The 20,515-nt window shown below is 39.3% G+C and overlaps 6 protein-coding genes across 6 annotated transcripts; 1 reads left to right on the top strand and 5 right to left on the bottom strand.

The window, feature by feature from the left end:
- Positions 1-1,029: 1,029 nt before the first annotated feature.
- LOC103475617 (claudin-4-like) lies at positions 1,030-2,171 on the bottom strand. The gene has a single exon (XM_008427401.2). The coding sequence runs from the start codon at positions 2,090-2,092 to the stop codon at positions 1,457-1,459; it is 636 nt and encodes a 211-aa protein (XP_008425623.1). The 5' UTR covers positions 2,093-2,171; the 3' UTR covers positions 1,030-1,456.
- A 1,997-nt stretch (positions 2,172-4,168) lies between these two features.
- LOC103475618 (claudin-4-like) lies at positions 4,169-6,297 on the bottom strand. Its single transcript, XM_017308735.1, has one exon. The coding sequence runs from the start codon at positions 6,051-6,053 to the stop codon at positions 5,496-5,498; it is 558 nt and encodes a 185-aa protein (XP_017164224.1). The 5' UTR covers positions 6,054-6,297; the 3' UTR covers positions 4,169-5,495.
- A 2,504-nt stretch (positions 6,298-8,801) lies between these two features.
- Positions 8,802-9,603, bottom strand: LOC103475619 (claudin-like protein ZF-A89). Its single transcript, XM_008427402.2, has one exon. The coding sequence runs from the start codon at positions 9,540-9,542 to the stop codon at positions 8,910-8,912; it is 633 nt and encodes a 210-aa protein (XP_008425624.1). The 5' UTR covers positions 9,543-9,603; the 3' UTR covers positions 8,802-8,909.
- A 1,593-nt stretch (positions 9,604-11,196) lies between these two features.
- On the top strand, positions 11,197-12,553 carry LOC103475621 (claudin-like protein ZF-A89). The gene has a single exon (XM_017308734.1). It carries the CDS (start codon positions 11,329-11,331, stop codon positions 11,959-11,961), a length of 633 nt encoding a protein of 210 aa, XP_017164223.1. The 5' UTR covers positions 11,197-11,328; the 3' UTR covers positions 11,962-12,553.
- A 440-nt stretch (positions 12,554-12,993) lies between these two features.
- LOC103475620 (claudin-4-like) lies at positions 12,994-14,943 on the bottom strand. Its single transcript, XM_008427403.2, has one exon. The coding sequence runs from the start codon at positions 14,822-14,824 to the stop codon at positions 14,189-14,191; it is 636 nt and encodes a 211-aa protein (XP_008425625.1). The 5' UTR covers positions 14,825-14,943; the 3' UTR covers positions 12,994-14,188.
- A 2,963-nt stretch (positions 14,944-17,906) lies between these two features.
- LOC103475622 (claudin-like protein ZF-A89) lies at positions 17,907-19,022 on the bottom strand. Its single transcript, XM_008427405.2, has one exon. It carries the CDS (start codon positions 18,895-18,897, stop codon positions 18,235-18,237), a length of 663 nt encoding a protein of 220 aa, XP_008425627.1. The 5' UTR covers positions 18,898-19,022; the 3' UTR covers positions 17,907-18,234.
- Positions 19,023-20,515: the final 1,493 nt, after the last annotated feature.

Raw genomic sequence — 20,515 nt, 5'->3', positions numbered from 1 at the left:
AGAAAATGTGCTTTAATTAGAGGGAGCACATTTTCCATTTAACATGTTTTTACATGTCTTCATAGAATATAATAGAGCAGAATCTCCTTTGTTGTCCCACAATGAGGRRGTGTAACGCGCTGAAGCTTTCTGATTTKCTTTGTCACCTTGGTCRAGTCATTCCTGCATAGCTGCTTTGCTGCTGCTGGTTTCTTTGGTTCCTTCAGTTCGCTGCTTGTGTTAGCTCCAGTTTGCTAAAGTATCTATCATTCATGCTTGTGTAGCTCCTTTTGTTCTTCCTAAATAACACACTTTGTTTGACCTTCGCTGGCCCGTGTCCAGCRTTTGAGCCCACTCTTCCCACAGCACTTATCAGTTCTGTGTGGCCTTCACTTTCTCGTTTTAACGCAGCGCTCTTYCTTTGTTGTTTAATTATAATGTGTGAAAATACCACTGTGGGGAGTAGATAGTAGGAAATGCAATGTCAAAAGTTTACTGTATTTTCAACTAAGATCAATAAAATCCATTGTTTTGGCATAAAATTGGGCTTAAACATCCGACATCAATTATAAAACATTCACATTGACAAATAGATATCTTCTTCTGCTTGTTTCATGCATTTTTTTCTTTTATGTTTTATGTTTAAGCCCCAAATTATTCATAATCCTTTCAGACTTACTACTATTTCCATTCATACTTTGAGAAGTAAATCAAAAAATGGGTTAATAAGCCAAAAAAAACTAAATCAAAACTACATGTTACACAAAAACATACCAAATTATTTATTTTATGTTAATTATTTTATTTTAAAAATATAAAATTTTTGTTTTACAGTTATCCACAGGCCTATAAGTGATGAGCTCACCACGGAAACAGCTTTGTCATTCAGTCTTGTTTTTGTTTGKCCGAGTTTCTTCAGCAGAAAGCGAACATTGTCCCACAACCTGTTTGCTCAGATTCCATCCTTTTCATTACGAGCTGCATTTTTTTCCACCACTTTCTGCGTTACTGACAGCATCAGTGACATTTAGAAAGGAAGAAAGGCAGTCATCACCACTGACTATAGTTTTAATTATTGATTATAAATGAAAAACAAGAAAAACAACAGCAAAGAGTCACATAATTGTCAACATTTACATATGATTATTAAATATCCAGATCAGATTTTGCATAAGTAGAGATCTTACACATTGTCCAAATAAACAAAAAAACAGATGAGGATGCAGGAACGAAAAAACAACAACCAAAATGAAGCTGTTTTTTGGTCTGAAAGCATCTCTACATATCTATATGTGTTTATAAATACAGTTAATTCACTTTTCACAATATAAATGTTTCCYATGAAGACAGCAAACAATATTTCATTCATTCTTTCTGCCACAGTTTCGTTCAGTTTCTTGGCTCATCTTCAACAGTTAAACATAAGACTTTTATCAAATCTTATCTTGGCTCATCTTTACCCGACTCAGTTCTGGCTCTAGACGTATTGCTGCTTGTTGGTGTCCACAGAGCGAGCCTTGGAGTACCGATAGTTGTAGTCGTTCTCGTCCCTGGGGGGACATGTGGCGCAGAGGAGCCCACCGCCGATGAAGAGCAGCGCCGCCGTGCCCCACCCAATGTAGAGGGAGGCCCCCAACTCTCTCTTCTGAGCATCAATCAGGGTTGGGTTGTAGAAATCCCGAATGATTGTGTTGGCGGTCCAGCAGACGGGGACGAGGACCAAGACGCCAGCGATGATGAAGACGATACCCGCAGCAACAGCCACTCTGCTCTTTTGATCTGCGTCTGGTATGAAGTTGGTGCACTTGCCTCCCACCACGCCCAGCAGGACTCCGAGGACTGCAAYGAGGATGGCGATGATGATGAGCGCTCTGGCGGCCTGCAGGTCTTGAGGCAACWCCAGAAGAGAATCATAGACCTTGCACTGCATCTGGCCTGTGCTCTGAATCACGCAGTTCATCCACAAACCCTCCCAGATGATCTGAGAGGTGACGATGTTGGAACCGATGAAGGCTGTGACTTTCCAGGTTGGGAGACCGCAGATGATGATGGCCCCCAGTAAGCCGATAAAGGCCAACACCATCCCSAGGATCTGCTTTCCGCCGGACACCATGTTGAAGCTCTGTTGCTGTCTGTCTTTAGAAACGGAGAAGAGAGTCGAAGTGCTTTGTYGCAAGATATGTGGGTAGTGGTTTAAGTTGCTCGTTTTAACGAGAGACAAGAGGTCAGAGGAGGAGTTAGAGTTGACTCTAAGCTGAAACTGGTTTCTGAGGATTCTGACCAAACCAGATCTCTTTACAATAACATCAATGTGCTTAGAGTTTCGGAGGTACAATGAAAGAAATTCACAGAACAAAAACAAAAAGAAAGGTAAACTAGATGTTTCTGTTTGTTCTGCTGATTAAATTAAATTCTGAAATCTTCACCAAACTGAAAAAATACAATTACTACACAATTAAAACTAAACTAAACTAAACTAAACTAAATGGGGTCAGGTCAATGCAGAAACTACAGCAATCTGAGTTTCAGTATCAGCTCCTTATTAGGTCAGCTGAAATGTTGCTGACTGCCTTTTCATTAAAGAAATCAGCATGTTTAATGCCTCAAGAGAAAGGAGAGCTGTATACAGATACATAATACAAAAACAGTTACAAATCTTCTCTCTGACATAATGTTTCATAATTAATTGCATATCTAATCGATACTCTGTGTGATGCCATGCAGGTATTKAAGGTTGYACGTCACAACTTCCGGCAGGATCTATTATCTCTGTCTCTAYATTCAGGTTACATACAGAACACACAACCACACAGCTTTGGTTAGTGGCGCTGTGGTTTGACCCCGTGCTCAATTTCAAGCCTCATTTGAAGGAGGTGACTAAGATTGGGGTCACCTCATCTTAGTCACCTCTATTCTATCTATTCTAGGATATTAAAATATCCTAGAATATCTTCAGAATATTGCAAAACTCAGACAAAATGTATCCTTTGGAAATGCAGAGATTCTTAGTCTCCTCACACGTTGATGATGGCAATGTCTGTTTCCCTGGTTACCAAAAAAAGGTGTAGAGATGGTCCTGAATGCAGCTGCTTGTGTTCTGACTAAAACTGGGAAATATGCACAACATGCTGTGGTCCCTTCATTTGCTGCCTTGTCAGGCTCAATCAAACTTTAAGATCTTGTTTCTCATCTTCAAGGCTTTAAACGGACTGGCGTCTCTTCCACCTCTGACATTTTCCACTTTTTATTGTATCTCAGATCTCACGGCACTTTTTAAAACTCCCTAAACCGGAGCAGCCTTCCTCAGGACTTCAGGCCAGAGAGCTCTGTGGATGTTTTAAGGCTAAATTAAAGACCCATATTGGAAGCTTTTTAGCATGAGGGGCTTGTTCTCATTGGGCCATGAAACAGTTTTGCCTTCAGATTTGGACGTGGACTTTGACTAGACCACTCCAAGATCATTTTGGTGCCTTTCAGACCAAGATTTGCTGTGTAAATGCATGTAAATGTCACCAGCTGATTAGTGGATATTCCCCTTCAGCTCTTTTTCTGAACTGCTGTGTGAGATTTCCACCAAAAATAATTTGACATATACGTTCTAAAATAGATTCACTTCGGTCCACATAGTTTCACTTGCGTTCTTCCTGGTCTGCTGTTTTTTATTTTTATTTTGATCCCTCTAACGGATGCCAATTTCTTGTTGAATCAGAAAGGCTTTAGATGGCGTTCTGGACCTTTTGTGATCTCCTGAATGAGTTATTTCGGCCCTCTTGAAGTAATTTTGACAGTTGATCCTCTCCTGGGAAGATTCCCCATTGTTCTTGGTTCTTGGTTTTCTCTGTTGATAATAGTTTGTATTGCTGCCCTTTTCTCTCTGCGACATCTTTGTAATCTATTCTTTAATTTCCTTTGAATGGGGACACAATGTGTTCCTCTTTGACATGTTCTACCCTATTTCATGTTGCCAAGCAGGTTCCATTTAAATGATTTTTTTCTTGACATGTCTGGCAAAAATTAGAAACTGAAAAATGAGGCTTAAAAATAAAAAAGGGGGGGAATTACTTTTCACACAGGGGCAGGGTTAGTTTGATAGCTTTTTCACTTAATAAAATAAATCATTTTTTAGGAATTGCTTTTTACCCAATTTATCTTTGTCTAATAATGAAAAATGTATTTAAATCACGAGAAATGTCAGAAACAGGGCTTTAATTTGGAAAAAACCAATACAGACATAAGAATAATAAAGAATTTCAACCAAAATTCAACAAAATGTTACATTTTGTCATCACAACACAACCAGTTTCAAAACACATGAAATCATTGTTTCACGTGTGTTTAATGGCGTTTCACTTCCTGCTCACCAGCTCCACCCTTTTCTCCAAAAATGGTCAACAGGAACATCTGAGGGATCATTTCAGCAGAACAAAATGGCAGCTAAATGTCACACCCAAGTCTTCAACACAGCAAGTCACCAACTATTGATGATGTCATCCAGTAGTTGGTGACATCACTGCTGCTGATTAACATGATTACAATCTGTTCCAGTTAGCGTTTCTGACRTGGTTTCTGACAGCTTAAGATCCCTGTGTAAACTTAGTTTAATTAATATTGTGTAATTAATATTAGGGAGGATAACATTTCTTGACCATCCTCCACAGGATGGACATTCTTGATCATGGGTGTCCAAAGTGTGGCCCGGGGTCTTTCTGAGGCCCTCGTAATGATTTTATGAGGCCCTTCACCACAGTTCAAGAATGGCACCAAATCATGCTGTCTCTCTGAATTGATCTGAGGTGTGTTCATGTTCCGGTGTTTTTCTTTGGCRTTTTTGTTACGCCAAAGATTCAGAAATCAGAATCTGCTTAAAACATCACAAAAATCTGAGATCTGCCAGGATCGACGCAACTTGTGTCTAATATTAAACTGTGTATTATTTTATATTGTCAAAATTAGTAGAAAAAKGATTGTCTGTGTACTTAAAAGCAAGAACAAAATGCAGGACTTGTGTTGAAAATAGACAAGTACCAAAAATTTATTCATAACATACAAAACAATACTGCTATGTTTTATGCTACATAATGCTATTTAGCAAAAAACATAATGCTATATTCATTTGTAAAGCATGTAAAGTTTTTGTAATTCCAAAAATTATAAATTGTCACATTAAGAGTTCACAGTTAAAAGGAGACAGCTWCTTAAACCAATGCAACTCCAGTAAATGTATAGAAAGAACAAATAGTATGAATAATTTCAGCATTCAGAAAACTACAATTATCAAATTCTTTAAAATAAAATATGATATGTGGAGAGCTTATAATATTTCATTACATGGACGTTTTCCCTTCATGTCCTGAATTTGTGCAGTTTCTTGAAACTTCATTTTTAAACCATTATCATTTTAGTGCAACTATGATTTAAAATAAAATGTGACTTCTGTTAGAGACGCTATTTTACACGTAAACCTTCAGCATGTTCACGATGGATGGCGCAGTGCAGGTCATTCTTCTTCTTCTTCTTCAGCATCTGTAGCTTCCGGTCAGGATCCCTCCTCCGATGACGAGCAGCGCTCCAGACGCCCAGCCGACGTAGATGGAGGCTCCCAGCTCCCCTCTCCTCCCCTCCGTCGCCAGTGGGCTGTTAAATTCCGTGATGATGATGTGAGCCGACCAGCTGACGGGAATGATGCACAGCGCGCCTGCGATGATAAACGCCACTCCTCCGCCAATGCCAATGTTGGATTTCATCAACCTGTCGTAGCGGCAGAAGTTGGTGCACCGAACCCCAACGATGCTGAGCCCGATGGCCACAACGCTGACGCCWAGGGAGACGCAGACGAGGGCCCGAGAGCCCTGCAGGTTCTGAGGCAAGGCGAGGATGGAGTCATAGGCCTTGCACTGCAGGTGGCCTGTGCTCTGGATCACGCAGTTCATCCACAGACCTTCCCAAAACACCTGCGCGGTGACGATGTTGACTCCAACGAATGCCGTCACCTTCCACATGGGCAGAGCGCAGATGAGAATCGTTCCCATGAAGCCGATGATTGCCAAGCAAAAACCAACCAGCTGGGTCCCCATTGTGTCGAGGCGAATGTTTTTCCACGAAGTAAACAAGAAAAGAGGAAAAACTCAACCTCGTGTTGACATAAAAACCGTTTTTGCAGCAGGTTTTAACATGGTTWTGAACGCSGTCGGTTGTGCGTTTCAGTCTGTTTTTTGCAGCGTATGAAAGCAGCAGCTGGGAGGGGACTGGTTGTTYAGGGTAACAAGAACAGGTTTCCTGCTTGTCTTGATTCCTGCTCGACCTGAATAGTTCTGGGAAGAAAGCTCTTTACAAAAATAGTACAAGTGAAAAACCTGCTTAGAGATCACAAACAAAAAAGGTTGCATTTACAAACTAAATGCTCTGAGACACAACCATCACATTAACCATCATTCATCAAAAAGGAAAATAAAATGTAATGTATATATATAGAGAGAGTATAAAAATTTAAGGTGTTTTTTTTTGTTTTTTTTTGTTTTTTACAAGTTGCTCTTCTTAAATGGTTCTGATTAAAGGTTGGGCTGAAAGTTCTGGCAGTCTGCAACTTGGGAGCGAAAATTTGGTGTCCAAAGTGCGGCCCACGGGCCATTTACGGCCCTCTGAAGGACTTTGTGTGGCCGCCACCAACCTTACTAGTAAATCTTGAGCGTAAGTGCAGGTGGCTGGTGTTGATGTAAACTTTTTCATCTTGTATGGAATTACTTTCTACAGATAAATATCCTGTTTAAAACAATCAGAAACAAAATATAGATTTCCAATCATTAACATTTCTGCATTTATCTTCGCTTGGGAGAAACTAAAACCACAGATATCAATCTACATTTACTCAAACGTAAATTATRTTAAATAAAACGATAAATACAGAAAAGTTAGAAACTGTCTGATAACGCGATTGCACAAAACCTTTTAATGTTTTCATCTACARTGATTCATAAATCCACTTTCTACAAAAATCTGACTGTTTTGTTGATTTAATTATAATTCTACTTTTTGGTTTAATTAATGAGCATACATTTTTTTAGAAAAGRTTAAAGGCTTTAAAGGGGCAGCATATGGAAAGTTAAAAAGTCCTCCTACTGTATTTTGCTGAACTGTGAGATCCTGTGATAATATTAACGTCAACTCACATCATTCCTCAAATCGATGCAAAGCATCAGACCAGGAAGATGTCTGTAAATTTCAACAAAATCTCAGGCTTTGGTTGTTCTGTGCAAATAACACATAAAAACCAGAAATTGGGGAGTCATTTATTTATTACAGCTAATGCTSATCCTGTGWGAATATGTTTTTTTTGCRACAGGAATGAACTATTCCCAAACAACTCCTACAATGTTTAGATCATTAAGCTGGAAATTAAGACCTTTTATCACAGGATTTAGTTAGTGATCAGCGAATGGGAAAGAAGAGGAATGAAGGGAACTCTTTACTTGATTTGAAGAGTTTATTCCCAGGGTTTGGATTTAAACTTTCTCTCTCTGATTGTCTGTSCCACTTCATGTTTTCTCCTGATTGAGCTGAGCAAAATTCTCTGCCAGTCAAAACTTTGGGTGTCTTAGGATTGTGTACCCACAATTTTATCTTTTGAGTGAAAAAAYTGAGGTTGGCAATAGGCAGAACAAGCTCTTTCAGGTCAGARCAGTTTATATTTTACAAGAAATTCAAGMGCAGAGTTCCAGGAAAGACCTTCCCACTGCAGCATACTTTAATCRTAACCACTTCAAACTTCCAGCCAATCACAACACAGTTTTCTGATGGCACACAAAAAGAAAGTTCTGCTCAACAAATGAAAATGACTCATAAAATGCTCCAACAGAATGATTTTTTTATCCCCCTTGCTGCCCAGAGAGAGAGAATAGACGTCTCTGTTCATGAAGCACATTCTGCCTTTGATTTGTTTCCTCAAACAAAAACTGCTGAACTGAGCTTTACCTACTTAGAAGTTTTGACAAATGTTGGATAGATTTAACCAGTTGGTCAAAAAGCAAAATACAAAGATTGGGACATTTTCTGTCTGTGGTAGAAACATGTGCCAAGTGTTATATCAAGCTGTGTTTTGGATTACAATTTAGCAAGTCTGGGCTGCTAAATAACCAGTTGAATTGAGTGGTTTTGTAACCGTCAAAACATTTTAAATAATCCTCAGCTAATGAAGCAAAGCACAGCAATTAGCCTCATTAGGAAACACCAATAGCGCTTTGAGTCACCAGCATACAGCYGTGTGGAAAATAAAATTTCCTGGAGACAAACTTGGTTTTGTAATATTTCCATTGAAGAAACTGGGTATAAATTATCTCCCAAACATTTCCATTGCAGAAAACCAGACAGTGTTAAAGGGTTCTGAGGAAATGCAGAGGAACCCTGCAGGACGAAACTTTCCTGGCTGAATGTTCAAATATTAGAGCTTTGAATTACAGTTCTGAATATTTTAGTCACAATGTACCCACTTTTGTTTCTCAAATTATCTGGTACAGCATCCAGTTTGGATTTAACCAAATTTCTAATATTTTGGTTTCCGTTATAGTGGATTCACCAAACAGGAGCTGCACAGGGTGACATAAGCAGCCAAGCTTCAAGTAATGCTCATTAGCTTGGTGCTAGTGAGTGTTCAAGCAACGCTAGCAGTATGCATCAAGGTTAAACTCAGCAGTTGGCCAGCTATKTATGTTTGAGYTTGTGTGATTAGTCAGTTTTAACACTCTTGCTCCCATTGTAGACCCGTTGCAAGCTTCCACTTTCAGAGATAGCAACACCCCACCCAACAAGATCTAGACAAAGACTTGATAAAAAAAAAAAAGAAGTTTTATTAAAAATCAGCAAGTTTAAGATTAAAACCCTGGCTTGGAGTTCAGTSCAGGTTCAAGTCCAGACTTTCAGGAAACAGTCCGAGCAGTTTAAACGTAGGCTGCTGTGCTGGCAGCCAAGCGTGGGGCCGAATATTTAACAGAGTAGCGGCCATCTTTCTGCTGCTGGCACCGACAGCAGAGGAAAGCMCCGCCGATGATCATGAGGCTCGCTGATCCCCAGCCGATGAACAGCGCCGCACCAAGCTCACTCTTCCTGGCATCAGGCAGGTCGGGGTTGTAAAAGGTCTTGATTATCTCGCTKGCAGACCAGGACACTGGGATCAGACACAGGATACCAGCAACAATGAAGAACACACCTGCAGCGATGGCCACCYGGCTCTTAGCAAGGTCATCTTCAATGCAGTTGGTGCATTTTCCCCCTGTGACGGCTAGCAGGAGTCCCAGGAACGCGACRATGATCGAGATCACAACCAGAGCACGGGCGACTTGGAGTTCTTCAGGCAGAGCCAGCATGGAGGCGTAGAACTTGCACTGCAGCTGCCCGGTGCTCTGCATCACACAGTTCATCCACAGGCCCTCCCAGAAGGTCTGCGCCGTCATGATGCTGGTCCCAACRAAGGCAGACACCTTCCACATCGGCAGGGCACAAATGATGATGTCACCAGCAAAGCCGATGCTTGTAAGGAAGATGCCAAAAATCTGGAAGCCTGCAGAYGCCATCTTTGCTTCAGTTGCACCAAAGGTTGAAAGTCTCTTCAGCAGCARTGGATAATACAACCAATCCTCACCTGCAGCTTTAAGTATCCAAGAGGAAGCAGGAGAGGTGAATCTGACTGGCTGCCAAGAGCTGATCAGACTGACAACACCTGGGAATCAATCAAGCTGAGTGGTTCCACCTGAGCTCAATAGAGGCTGCTTGCTTTTTTACTCTACTGACTTGGATCTGCTTTCATCTGCAGATAAAAGRGGATTAAAGTGAGATCAGGATTTATTGCTGCATTTAATGATTTTTAATCTGTTTAAAAATATTTCYGTCCAAGATACACATKGAATGGAAATGGAAAAGTGCTTATTTTTATGTATTTAGTTCTATTAAAMTGTGTATATGTCAAATAGATAARGAGCAGCTGACTTCACAATCAAAAGTAGGCATTTATACTATTTTTTTAGTTTTAGTCCATTTAAAGTGGGGAGAATTATTCTTATTCATAAAATACAGGCTAACTTTGAATTGAAGTCATGTAGTTTTCATATAAACTAAATAAAAATAAGCAAACAAATGGAATATAATGGGTTTATGTGGAATTAATAATGTAGAATATCATCAAAAGATTATTTCAGTAATTCAGTTTAAAAGATCAGATTTAATAGATCTGAATGGATGATTATGGATTAATAATGTTTTGGTTCTGTACTGATTCATCTGTGTTTGGTGACACTTGAAGCTCAAATACTGTCAGTTTACAGTGGAAATAATTTGCATCAAAAAGCTGCAAGTTAACTGTGTCAAGTTCACAGTTAGCAAATTGTAGGACTAAATTTAAAACCTTTTGGTTTGAAATTTGATCAGAGTGACATATGTATTACAAACAATCTTTGTTGTATTTGCAGAAACATGACTGAGTGAGTGCTCTTTGCAGCAAACCATCTTTGACATATATTTCTCCTGGAACCATCAAGAATTTGGGTAATTAGGACAAAAACAGCTCATGATGAACACTGTGCATGTACTTTATACTCTCTACTTTGGAAAACTTTTGTCYTTTTACAAAAATCAACTCATAGCTCTTCAGATAAGAAAAGTGCGTTTATGTGGAGACTTTTATTCGTTTTCCTGGCTGTCCAGCTGCTCATAATTATGTGTTGTGAGGACAGAACGTTCCCCTAAAATCTTTACAAACCTCTCAAGAATGGAGGCATCTCTTTTCAACCAGACTTTTGTTTTCCTTCCACTAAACTTTACATCAATATACAAAGTACAGCATTTTACTGAGGCCATAACATTCATATTAAAAGTATTTTTCTATTGGTTTTCTTAAATATTAAAATTCTCCGAGGAGCTAAATGGAGTCCATTAATTTAGTTAGAACATAATTGTAAACATGTTAAGATTTTATCAATAAAAACTTAAAAAATGTTAAAGCTGGCATTTAACCAACAGGAAACATAACCTCCATTTTAGACATTTTCTTTAAGAATTTGCTGCTGTACTTTTTAAAAAAGCTTATAGGTAAAAATCAATTTTTTTTAATGGTCCTTTTATGTTTGTCCTTCACACACAGGCTGTGACTTCTTTTTGTTCTGCGATCTGTTTTCTGGGGGTACTGAAGGGCCTCTTTATATGAGGGGAATGCCTCTTGGCTCAAAGCATGATAGATGTTTATATGTGAACACTGGTGCAGCCAGCCCACCCCGACTGACTTGCATAAAACTTCTTGGCAGCAGACRAACTTTCAGTTGGTGGCCAGGCGCAGAGGAAAGACGCAGAAACCTGACAGAARCGGCGATGGCGTCTTTAGGGTTGCAGATTCTCGGGGTTGCTCTGGCCGTGATCGGATGGTTGGGGAACATCCTGATCTGCGCGCTGCCACTATGGAGAGTCTCTGCCTTCATTGGCAACAACATTGTGGTGGCCCAGAGCATCTGGGAAGGCCTGTGGATGAGCTGCGTGGTGCAGAGCACAGGCCAGATGCAGTGCAAAGTCTACGACTCCCTCCTGGCTCTGCCTCCAGACCTCCAGGCGGCTCGGGCCATGATCGTCATCTCCATCCTCTTCTCTTTCTTCGGCCTGCTGCTGTCTGTGGTTGGTGGGAAATGCACCACCTGCATCGAGGATGAAACAGCCAAAGCTCGAGTGTGCATCTCTGCTGGGATTTTCTTCCTCCTGAGCGGAGCGCTGTGCCTTGTGACCGTCTCTCTGCCGGCCAACGCCATCATCAAGGACTTTTACAACCCGCTGATTCCTGACGCTCAGAGGCGGGAGCTGGGCGCCTGCCTGTATGTGGGCTGGGGGGCAGCGGGACTTTTACTGATCGGTGGGGCGCTGCTGTGCTGTCAGTGCCCGTCAGGAAGAGAGCACTACAATGGGGTAAAGTACACTGCGCCCCAATCCACAACGCCAGGGAAGGAGTTTGTCTGAGCTGCTGAGCAACAGAGACAAACTCACCAAAAGACAGAACAAACTCTTCCTCAGAGGAGATTCTGACTAATATCATCGACTAAAACAAACTGGCTTTCTGCTTGAGAAAGATTGATAGATTAACTCATTAAACGTTAGGATTTTGTAATTATTTCCTTACTTATTGATTGTGATGATCAGTAAGATTTTCTAACAGGCACTTGTTTTTGTTTGTATTATCTGAGATGCATTTTTCAATGCTATATTTTATTAAAATAATTACATTTTATGTCAAAAATGTGGCATGTGCTTTTTATTCACAAGTGAAATATGTTTTTGGAGTACCAACTATTCTACCTTCAATCAGGGGGTTTGTCTGTGACTAAGTTAAATTTAGGGAAAATGTTCTTAAATCTGGATGTTAATTAAATTGTTAGAGGGGTTTTCAAAGTGAGGTTTGTGGGCCAGTTGAAGCTGGTCAGGAATTGTACATATTTCTCCAGCAGCACAAGTGGTTGATGAAAACACTTCATAAACTATTTCTGGTGAGATTTTCTCAGAAAAATGTTAATAAAAAAAAAATCAAGACCAAATGTGTACCAAGAAATCTGTTGGGTAAAATAAGTTACCTACATTCGTGACCATTGTAAATATTAGGCATTTGGGTTTTACGTGCTTACACTCTGCTGTCTTCAAAAGAACCTTTTTAGTTTTCACAACATCTGTGATTCAGTTTTTATTTTTACTCTTTACGTAGTGACTTTCATATTGGGTTTATGAATAAAAGCAATGTCTGATTGCAAACAGAAACTTTTTAGTCCTTCGTCTTTTATCAGGTAGTTAATCAGCTGCGCTTAGCAACAAGTGGGGGAGGGGAAGTCTCTATGCTCTAAACAGCCAGACGAAGCTCCTCCAGTCACTTGACACATTGCTTAGAAACACTGTGCCAGAAAATATTGTGGGTTTGAATCTGTAACCTTTTAAATTCATGGTAAAGCTGACGCTGCACATTGTAGCAGATGTTAAAGTGACACTTAAACAAAATAAAAAACATTTTTGTGGAAATGTCATTTTTGCCAAGCTGCTTTTTTAATGAAAGTAAAATACAAAAGAAACACAAGGACACGTTTCATCATTACAACTAGTGCATTTTCTAACAAAACAGTAATTAGCAGTCAAAGTTGAGAGTTTATATTGATTTACTTTTCTTTTTCTGTGTTTAAAGGTTTGAATCTAAAGCACTGAAGATGATTTTTAAAAGTCTGTCCTGCTTAGAAGGCTTGAAAGACGTCCTTTCACCCAGGGAAGTGAAAATATCCATTCTTTGAACAACTAAAATGGTTTCTCAGCAACATGGATCCAAGCATACGCAGCCCTCTGTTGTCTCTGCCGGTGACATCCATTTTACTCGAGACAGAAAAGCTAAATCACTGTCTCAACACAGCAGCTTCCTATTACAGCATGGCAAACAGCTCATCCAGTTACAGTAAATCCCCAGCTGGATTCCTCCACGTTTCATCACAAGCAGAACAATTTCAGTTTTATTTACAGGGCAGATGAAGGATAACAAACATTCATTTGGAAGATTWAGGAAAACCTTATAGTTATCTTTGTATTATGTAGCTCATTTTATAACCTTTGTAAAACATCATAATTGCCTAGAAAAAGTAAAGTTACAGCAACAGTATATATTAGAAATGCACTGATCACAGTTTTCTGGGCCAATATTCATGGTTTTCTCTGAGAATTTCAACATCTTTATTTTTATCTACTACAGATACATTAAATAAATCCAATGTGCATCAAATTATTTTATAGTCGTGGTTTCTAAACTCAAAGGAAAACAAAGACATTTCTGGATTTTTATCTTTACTTGTTTCGTTTTTGGACCCAAATGGAGCAACATAGTACCAGCTGATTTTGATGCATTTTTAGTTCAAAAAAGGAAATTAGTCTTTTTTGTTGCTCTTGTGTTTTATGAATGGAAAAAAAATGGTTTTGACCAATCAGGGAAAATTAACTGATTCCTATTTAAAGCTTACTAGTTGGAGAAACTATCACATTGGTCAGTTGACTATTATTTGCTGATTTATTATAAGAAATCTTTAAAAGTTTATTCATTCTAAAAGTCTTGCTAAGATCTTTTTAAAACCTCAAAATTCATTAAAAGGTATACACAACTACAAGTAAGGAACTGGGTTAAATGTATTTTTAGCTATGTAATTAAAGATCTCTGCAGACAGGGGACTCACACATAGTCCACATTTGATGAGACGGTTCTTGCTGGGCCAAACTTTGCAGGTATGTAGGGTCTGTTGTCCTTTGGGGGGCAGTTGTTGCAGAGCAGTCCGCCTCCCAGAAGCAGCAGGGCTGCGGAGCCCCAACCGATGTACAGCGCAGCGCCAAGCTCCCGTCTTTGTGCCGCCGTCACCAAGGGGTTGTAGAAATCCCTGATGACGGTGTGAGCTGACCAGGACACCGGGGTCATGATCAGCAAGGCGGTTATTATGAAGATCACTCCAGAGACGATGCAGGCTTTGGCTTTGGACGCCTCGTCGTCCATGCAGTTGGTGCACTTCCCTCCAACGATGGCCATGAGGATGCCAAACACGCCGACGATCACAGAGATGATCACCATGGCCCTGGCGGCCTGCAGGTCCTGAGACAGCGCCAGCATGGAGTCGTACACCTTGCACTGCATCTGCCCCGTGCTCTGGACCACGCAGCTCATCCACAGGCCTTCCCAGATCACCTGTGCGGTGACGATGTTCGCCCCAACGAAAGCGGTGACCCTCCACATGGGCATAGCGCAGGTGATGATGGTGCCCAGCCATCCAATGAAAGACAGGAGGATACCAAGGATCTGAAGCCCCTGAGAAGCCATGATGAAACGAGGATGATCACGTCTTAAATATTATAAAGTATTTTCTTCTTTGTGGGTCTTTACATGCTCCGCTGTCAGACCTGTTTATGAACACAGTTCCTCAACTCTGAATCTTGGAAAGTTTCGGTTGTTCGACAATAAAGAGCCCTAGTTGTGGTTCAGACTTCAGGGTGGAGTTTCTGTCCTACTGGACAAAAACAAGGGTGAAAACTGAGACCTGATACCTTCAAACTCTTGTTCATTGTTCTCTCACATACAACCATCTGTTATTTGAAGCAAGGCTTCAAGATTGCGAACAATGGCTGCAGGTTGCAGCTGTGTTTGTCCATGCACCCTCCCACCACGCATATAGGTCAGCTTTGGCCTCAAGCAAATACAAACTGCAGCAGGTTTAGCTAAAAACAGGTAGATTCTTTAAAAAAAAGGGTGAAATGTTATTAAACTTTACGCTGTAAGTCTTAGAGTTTTATTAAATCTTGTTTTAACAAGGAGAGTTACATCCCAAACCAACATTCCCCAGACATCTGCCTCCTTTGTGTCGAAACCACATCCTCCTCCAATTTTCTCATATTGACCATCACATCACACCGACTGGAGCAAGTTACACCACACTGTTAATGTATAGATGCTCTATTTTACCTCGTGATTAACTACTACATGCATAGAAGAAAATACAGAGTCTTAAGTAACGTTACGATGAGGTAGGAACATTTCAGAACTAAACCCAGATTGTTTATAGAGTGAGGGGAAATACTAAAATGAATGGATGTCAATACAAGGTCCTAATATGGGTAGAAATGCAAACTTGTGTTTGTGTGTTCTTGTAGATACAATTTTCACCAAAAAAGGAGGGACAGTTTCCTGGACCTCACCTTTTTCAAATGTGCTGAGCTCTACTAGTTAGGTTTAGAAATGTGGTGTAAATTACATTTTGGTTATAGTTTAGATTAAGAATATGTTTGGAAGGGTTATGGAAAATGTCTGAGTTAGTCATAAATGCAGTAAATGAAATGAATGGAAGTCAAAAAGGTCCTCAGACCGACAGAAGGACGCCTGTGTGAGTGAATCTTGTCTTACTGCACCTGGCTTTCTGGACAAAGTTGTAATAATTGTTGCAATGTGCAGGTGCAGATGCCTCACAGCTGCCACCTGCACATTTCTAGGTTGGCATGGTAACCATTTCTGTTCAACTTACGTTTTTTATGGGTGAAATTTCCAATTAAAGTTTTTTTAAAAAGTTATCACCAATCTTATCGGATAAATTTAAATATAAGACACATATGTTTACTAATATACTATATAGAAAATAGCAAAGATGAACAAATATTGCTCTTTTCTTCCAAATTTAAAAAGTAAAAATCAACCATATGCTGTTTATATTGATGTAATTGAAGCGAAGTGACTATCTTTTTTGTATTTTACTGTAAAATAATATTGTTTGTGTTAAAGGAACAGTTTTGATTTTCTTTTAGTGAAATTCTTGTTAGCAGTTTCCTCATCTTTAAGAGGCCAGTATTTTATTGCCATTTCCAAGTTGGCAGGACAGTGAGTATATTCTCAAAGTGGTAGAAAGCTAAAAGCTTGATTGATTTTATTAGTTAATGTTACCAAACAATGCTGTATTACATTTTCACAGTAGCCAATCATTTTTCCCAATTTGACTCCAATAGACATTTTTAATATTTGTTCGAAGAATAATCTGAGACTGAATTTTACATGCCTCAGCAAACCTATGCTACATAGAAAAAAGGTGTTAGCAAAAATATCAATAATTGTGCGATTAATGGGAAAGTAGTTGAGATTCAAGCACTTTTCTGATTATCTCAGTATTTTATAAAATAGCCATGCGTAGGAACAAAATAGTTTAATGTTGTTTTTGTGTAACCAGGTTGTTGCGTATTTCTGCCCAGATCCCTCATGAAACAAGATCTAGATCTCGATGGGGTTTTACCTGGTTAAGTAAAAGGGAAACAAATGCGGTTAAGAATCATACCTGTGTGGTTGGCAACACGCTCCCATATCAGTAAATGTAAGCATACATGTTGTTACATCAGAGGTTACATTTCTGAAATTTATACTATGGTAAATTTAATTAATTGGTTGAATTGAATTGTGTTTTTTGTCCAAGATGTGCCTTACCACTTGCCTTAATAAGTAATTAATTATAAGCAGAGCTTTACTGCTGTAATGCCAATGAAGACTTTCCCACTGATTATTAATGGCAGTATAGATAATTTTTGTCATGGGAGTTTTTAAAAAACATAAATGAATACAATTAGACAATGTTTTTTTTTTTTATTTTACATGTTGGTTTGCTGTCTTTTGAGAAATTGCTGTCTTATTTTCTGTCACTCCTTAGATAAATTAAAATCATTATCAAATCTGTAATGAAAATTTGTCATTTAGGCCTTAATAGCAATTGAGCCTTATTTAAATCTGATTGTTATTTGAAACTGAATTCAAATTTAACAGCGGAAATGCTTTTTAATATGGGTTTGAGGTTTTTTTATTTCATTTTCTACAAACTCAAATGACTGATAAATGTCATTTTCTATGACATTTATCAGATAATTGTGTGAAAACCATACTGGTAACACTGTATGCTTACAGAAACTTTGAATATGCAAATCATCTCTAAGTATAGGTTTGCATGCTGTAGAAAGTAATAAAACTAGTTTGATGAACACAAACATTTTGTTAGTGAACAGAAACATTTGCTGTTTGTTTTGATTTAGTTTTTAAGTCTATGAATGTGTTATAAAAGTTTAAATTCCTTTGTTCAGAGGCTAAGAGTTGAGCAAAGGCAGTTGGTTGTCGTCTTACTTGATTTTCCAGCCGCACCTAAACCTGATCAACAGGAAAATCAAACAATAGACTCGTCTAGAATGCTGTGAGGACATTTATTTTCAGACTGAAGTTTGTTTTGATTAAAACTTTGCCGTAAGCAAATAAATATGTCAAAATATACATTAATATCACAGAGTACAATGTACAGTGATTTTTTTTAAAGAAATATATCTATTTCCAGAAAGAGTGATTTTTGAGAAGTGAAAAATTGAGGAAAACATCACAGACTAGCTCATAAGTAAACAAAAACATGTTTATTTACAGAACATCTGTTGCATAAAGCATCACAATAGGCAGATAAGAAACATTCCACATTAATGTGACCAAAACAAACTTTACAAACACAGTTAAAAAGTAGTCAAAAACACACATAATTGTGTAAATATGCCAATAAAGAAACACCTAATAATGTTGACACAATATTCATTAAATAGAAGTAATGAACATGTAAAATGAAATTTGTTCTTGAGGCGTGGTTCCGATCAAGATGCTGTTTTTAGTATTAGCACTGCCAAACCAGCAGGACCAGTCTATCTGTCCCACTAAGATAAGCCGGAATCAGTTTAAACACGGTCTTTCCCTGAAACGCTGGAGTACTCGGATCTGGCGGCCGTGTACTCAGACTTTCCAGCCTTGTACTGCGCGGTGTAGCCGGTTGAATCGTTGCTGGGGCAGTTGCTGCAGAGCATCGCTCCGCCAATCAGCATCAAAGCAGACGTGCCCCAGCCGATGTAGAGCGAGGCCCCCAGCTCGTATTTCTGGGCCTGGATCACATATGGGTTGTAAAAGTTCTGGATGATGGTGTTGGCCGTCCAGCAGACAGGGATGAGGCAGAGGACCGCAGCTACTATGAACATGACGCCAGAAGCAATGCCCACCTTGACCTTTGCAACCTCATTCTCGACGCAGTTGGTGCACTTCCCTCCAGCTATGCAGAGCAGGATGGCCAGGATGCCCACCATGATGGAGATGACGACGAGGGCCCGGGCCGCCTGGAGGTCGGAGGACAGGGCCAGCATTGAGTCGTAGACTTTGCACTGCATCTGGCCCGTGCTCTGGACCACGCAGCTCATCCAGATCCCTTCCCAGGTGATCTGTGACGTGATAATGTTGCTGCCGATGAAAGCAGTCACCTTCCACATGGGAAGGGCACACACGATGATGGCGCCGATCCAGCCTATGATCCCCAGAGCAGAGCCCAGGATCTGGAACCCAGCAGAAACCATTGCAAACAAAGGATTCTTTTCAAAATAAGCTTCTGTCTTTAAAAGGTCTTTGTCTGTGTCTTCAGGCGTGCGCTGTAAGATGTTTGATGCTTTGTGCTCTCTTGTCGTCGGATGGGTTTGTTGAATGGCTCACGATTCAACAGAGAGTCAGTACATAAGCCTTAAGGAGGAGGAGTTGTGGAGAAAAACAGCACACCCTCCTGAGTGCAAGTCCTCCCCACCCACCCAGGAAACCATCAACCTGTTTATAAATCTGAACTATTTTCATGGGTTTATCTGAGAAACTCCTAAAAAATGCCTTTTCCAGTGAAAAACAATCTAAAATATCCAAAAGGGATTAAACATCCCATTAAAAGCTGATGTTTACAGTCGATTTTATTTGTTGTTTTGTTGTTGTTTATCCATCCCTTCCCCCAACCAGTCTCACCTGAAACAGCAGGTGGGCGGAGTAACAGGTGACTCAGATGGTTTTAAATGACAATATTTCTACAACGTCACTATGACCAAATATGGCCACATGGTTTTGTCACATTATACATTCAAAAGCTATGACAGGCGTTCCGATCAGATCACAAGCTCATGGTATCACCCTTTATTAGTCAAATGGAAAATATTCAGCAGTGTGATGAATGTTTTGATCGGTTGCTGAATAGCAACAGACTTTTGATCATTTTAGTTTTTTACATTTAATTTTTTATTCACAACTGTATGTAGAGTTTGTCAGTCTTGACATAATACAGCGTGAGTTTCCTATTAAAACTGTTTAAATAGCTATGTGTGTTTCTACTCATTTTTCCTGAGACATAGATGAGGTKTGTGTTGTAATGATGCTATTTAGACATTTTGTAACTGTATTTAACCATCTGTTGTTCGTCCAGAACCACATGCATCCACAAATTTCAAAATAATTTATATGTTCCTCATARATCCATTTAATAAAGGAGAYATGCTGCTTCATTAAGTGATTTTCTATTTATTTATGTACTCAGAAGTCAATTTTTTTCCAGCTGGAAAATCAAACTGAATATTCTTTCTGGAAAGTTGGAGGTCCCACATCTGACAAAGTAAATACCAAAATTTAATGTATCTGAAACCCATCAGCTATAGAAAGTTCATGATAGACTTTGTTTTTTTAAAGGTAATTTCATTTATATAGCACATTTTCAGCAACAAGGCAATACGAAGTGCTTTAAGTCTTTAAGTCTGTGTATACATCAAAGTAACTTTGACATTACATCTACTCTACTCAAACAAAGCCATGAATGTACTGCCTGAAGAATTAAACTCTGAGCCTACAGAATGGGATAATAATGTCATTTAATCACATAAAAGACTATTTTTAATATTTAAAAAAAAAAAAAAAGAAACGTGTTTGAAGTAAGGGGGAGGTCGAAGTTGAGATAGACTCTGTGTGTGTTTGGTGGCTTAAACTGAAGGCTGATTGTGTCACGGATGTATGAACCTACAAGAATGTTTTGTTCACAGAGTTTCACTTGAGCTGGAGCTGTAAGCGAAAATGCTGCTTTGAATGATGAACAACATCAAAGAGCTGTTTGTGCGATGATGGATGGGATATCTGATCTGTTGGCACTGAGCCCTTCTTGTTTGGCTCGTCTTT

This window comes from Poecilia reticulata, linkage group LG14 (genome assembly GCF_000633615.1).
Source record: "Poecilia reticulata strain Guanapo linkage group LG14, Guppy_female_1.0+MT, whole genome shotgun sequence".
In the NCBI taxonomy this organism is placed as follows: domain Eukaryota; kingdom Metazoa; phylum Chordata; class Actinopteri; order Cyprinodontiformes; family Poeciliidae; genus Poecilia; species Poecilia reticulata.
This window is presented reverse-complemented; position numbering and strand designations above follow the sequence as displayed.

Coding starts and splice junctions, on each gene's coding strand:
- LOC103475620 (XM_008427403.2), bottom strand. CDS start 14,824: ATGGCTTCTCAGGGGCTTCAGATCCTTGGTATCCTCCTGTCTTTCATT.
- LOC103475621 (XM_017308734.1), top strand. CDS start 11,329: ATGGCGTCTTTAGGGTTGCAGATTCTCGGGGTTGCTCTGGCCGTGATC.
- LOC103475622 (XM_008427405.2), bottom strand. CDS start 18,897: ATGGTTTCTGCTGGGTTCCAGATCCTGGGCTCTGCTCTGGGGATCATA.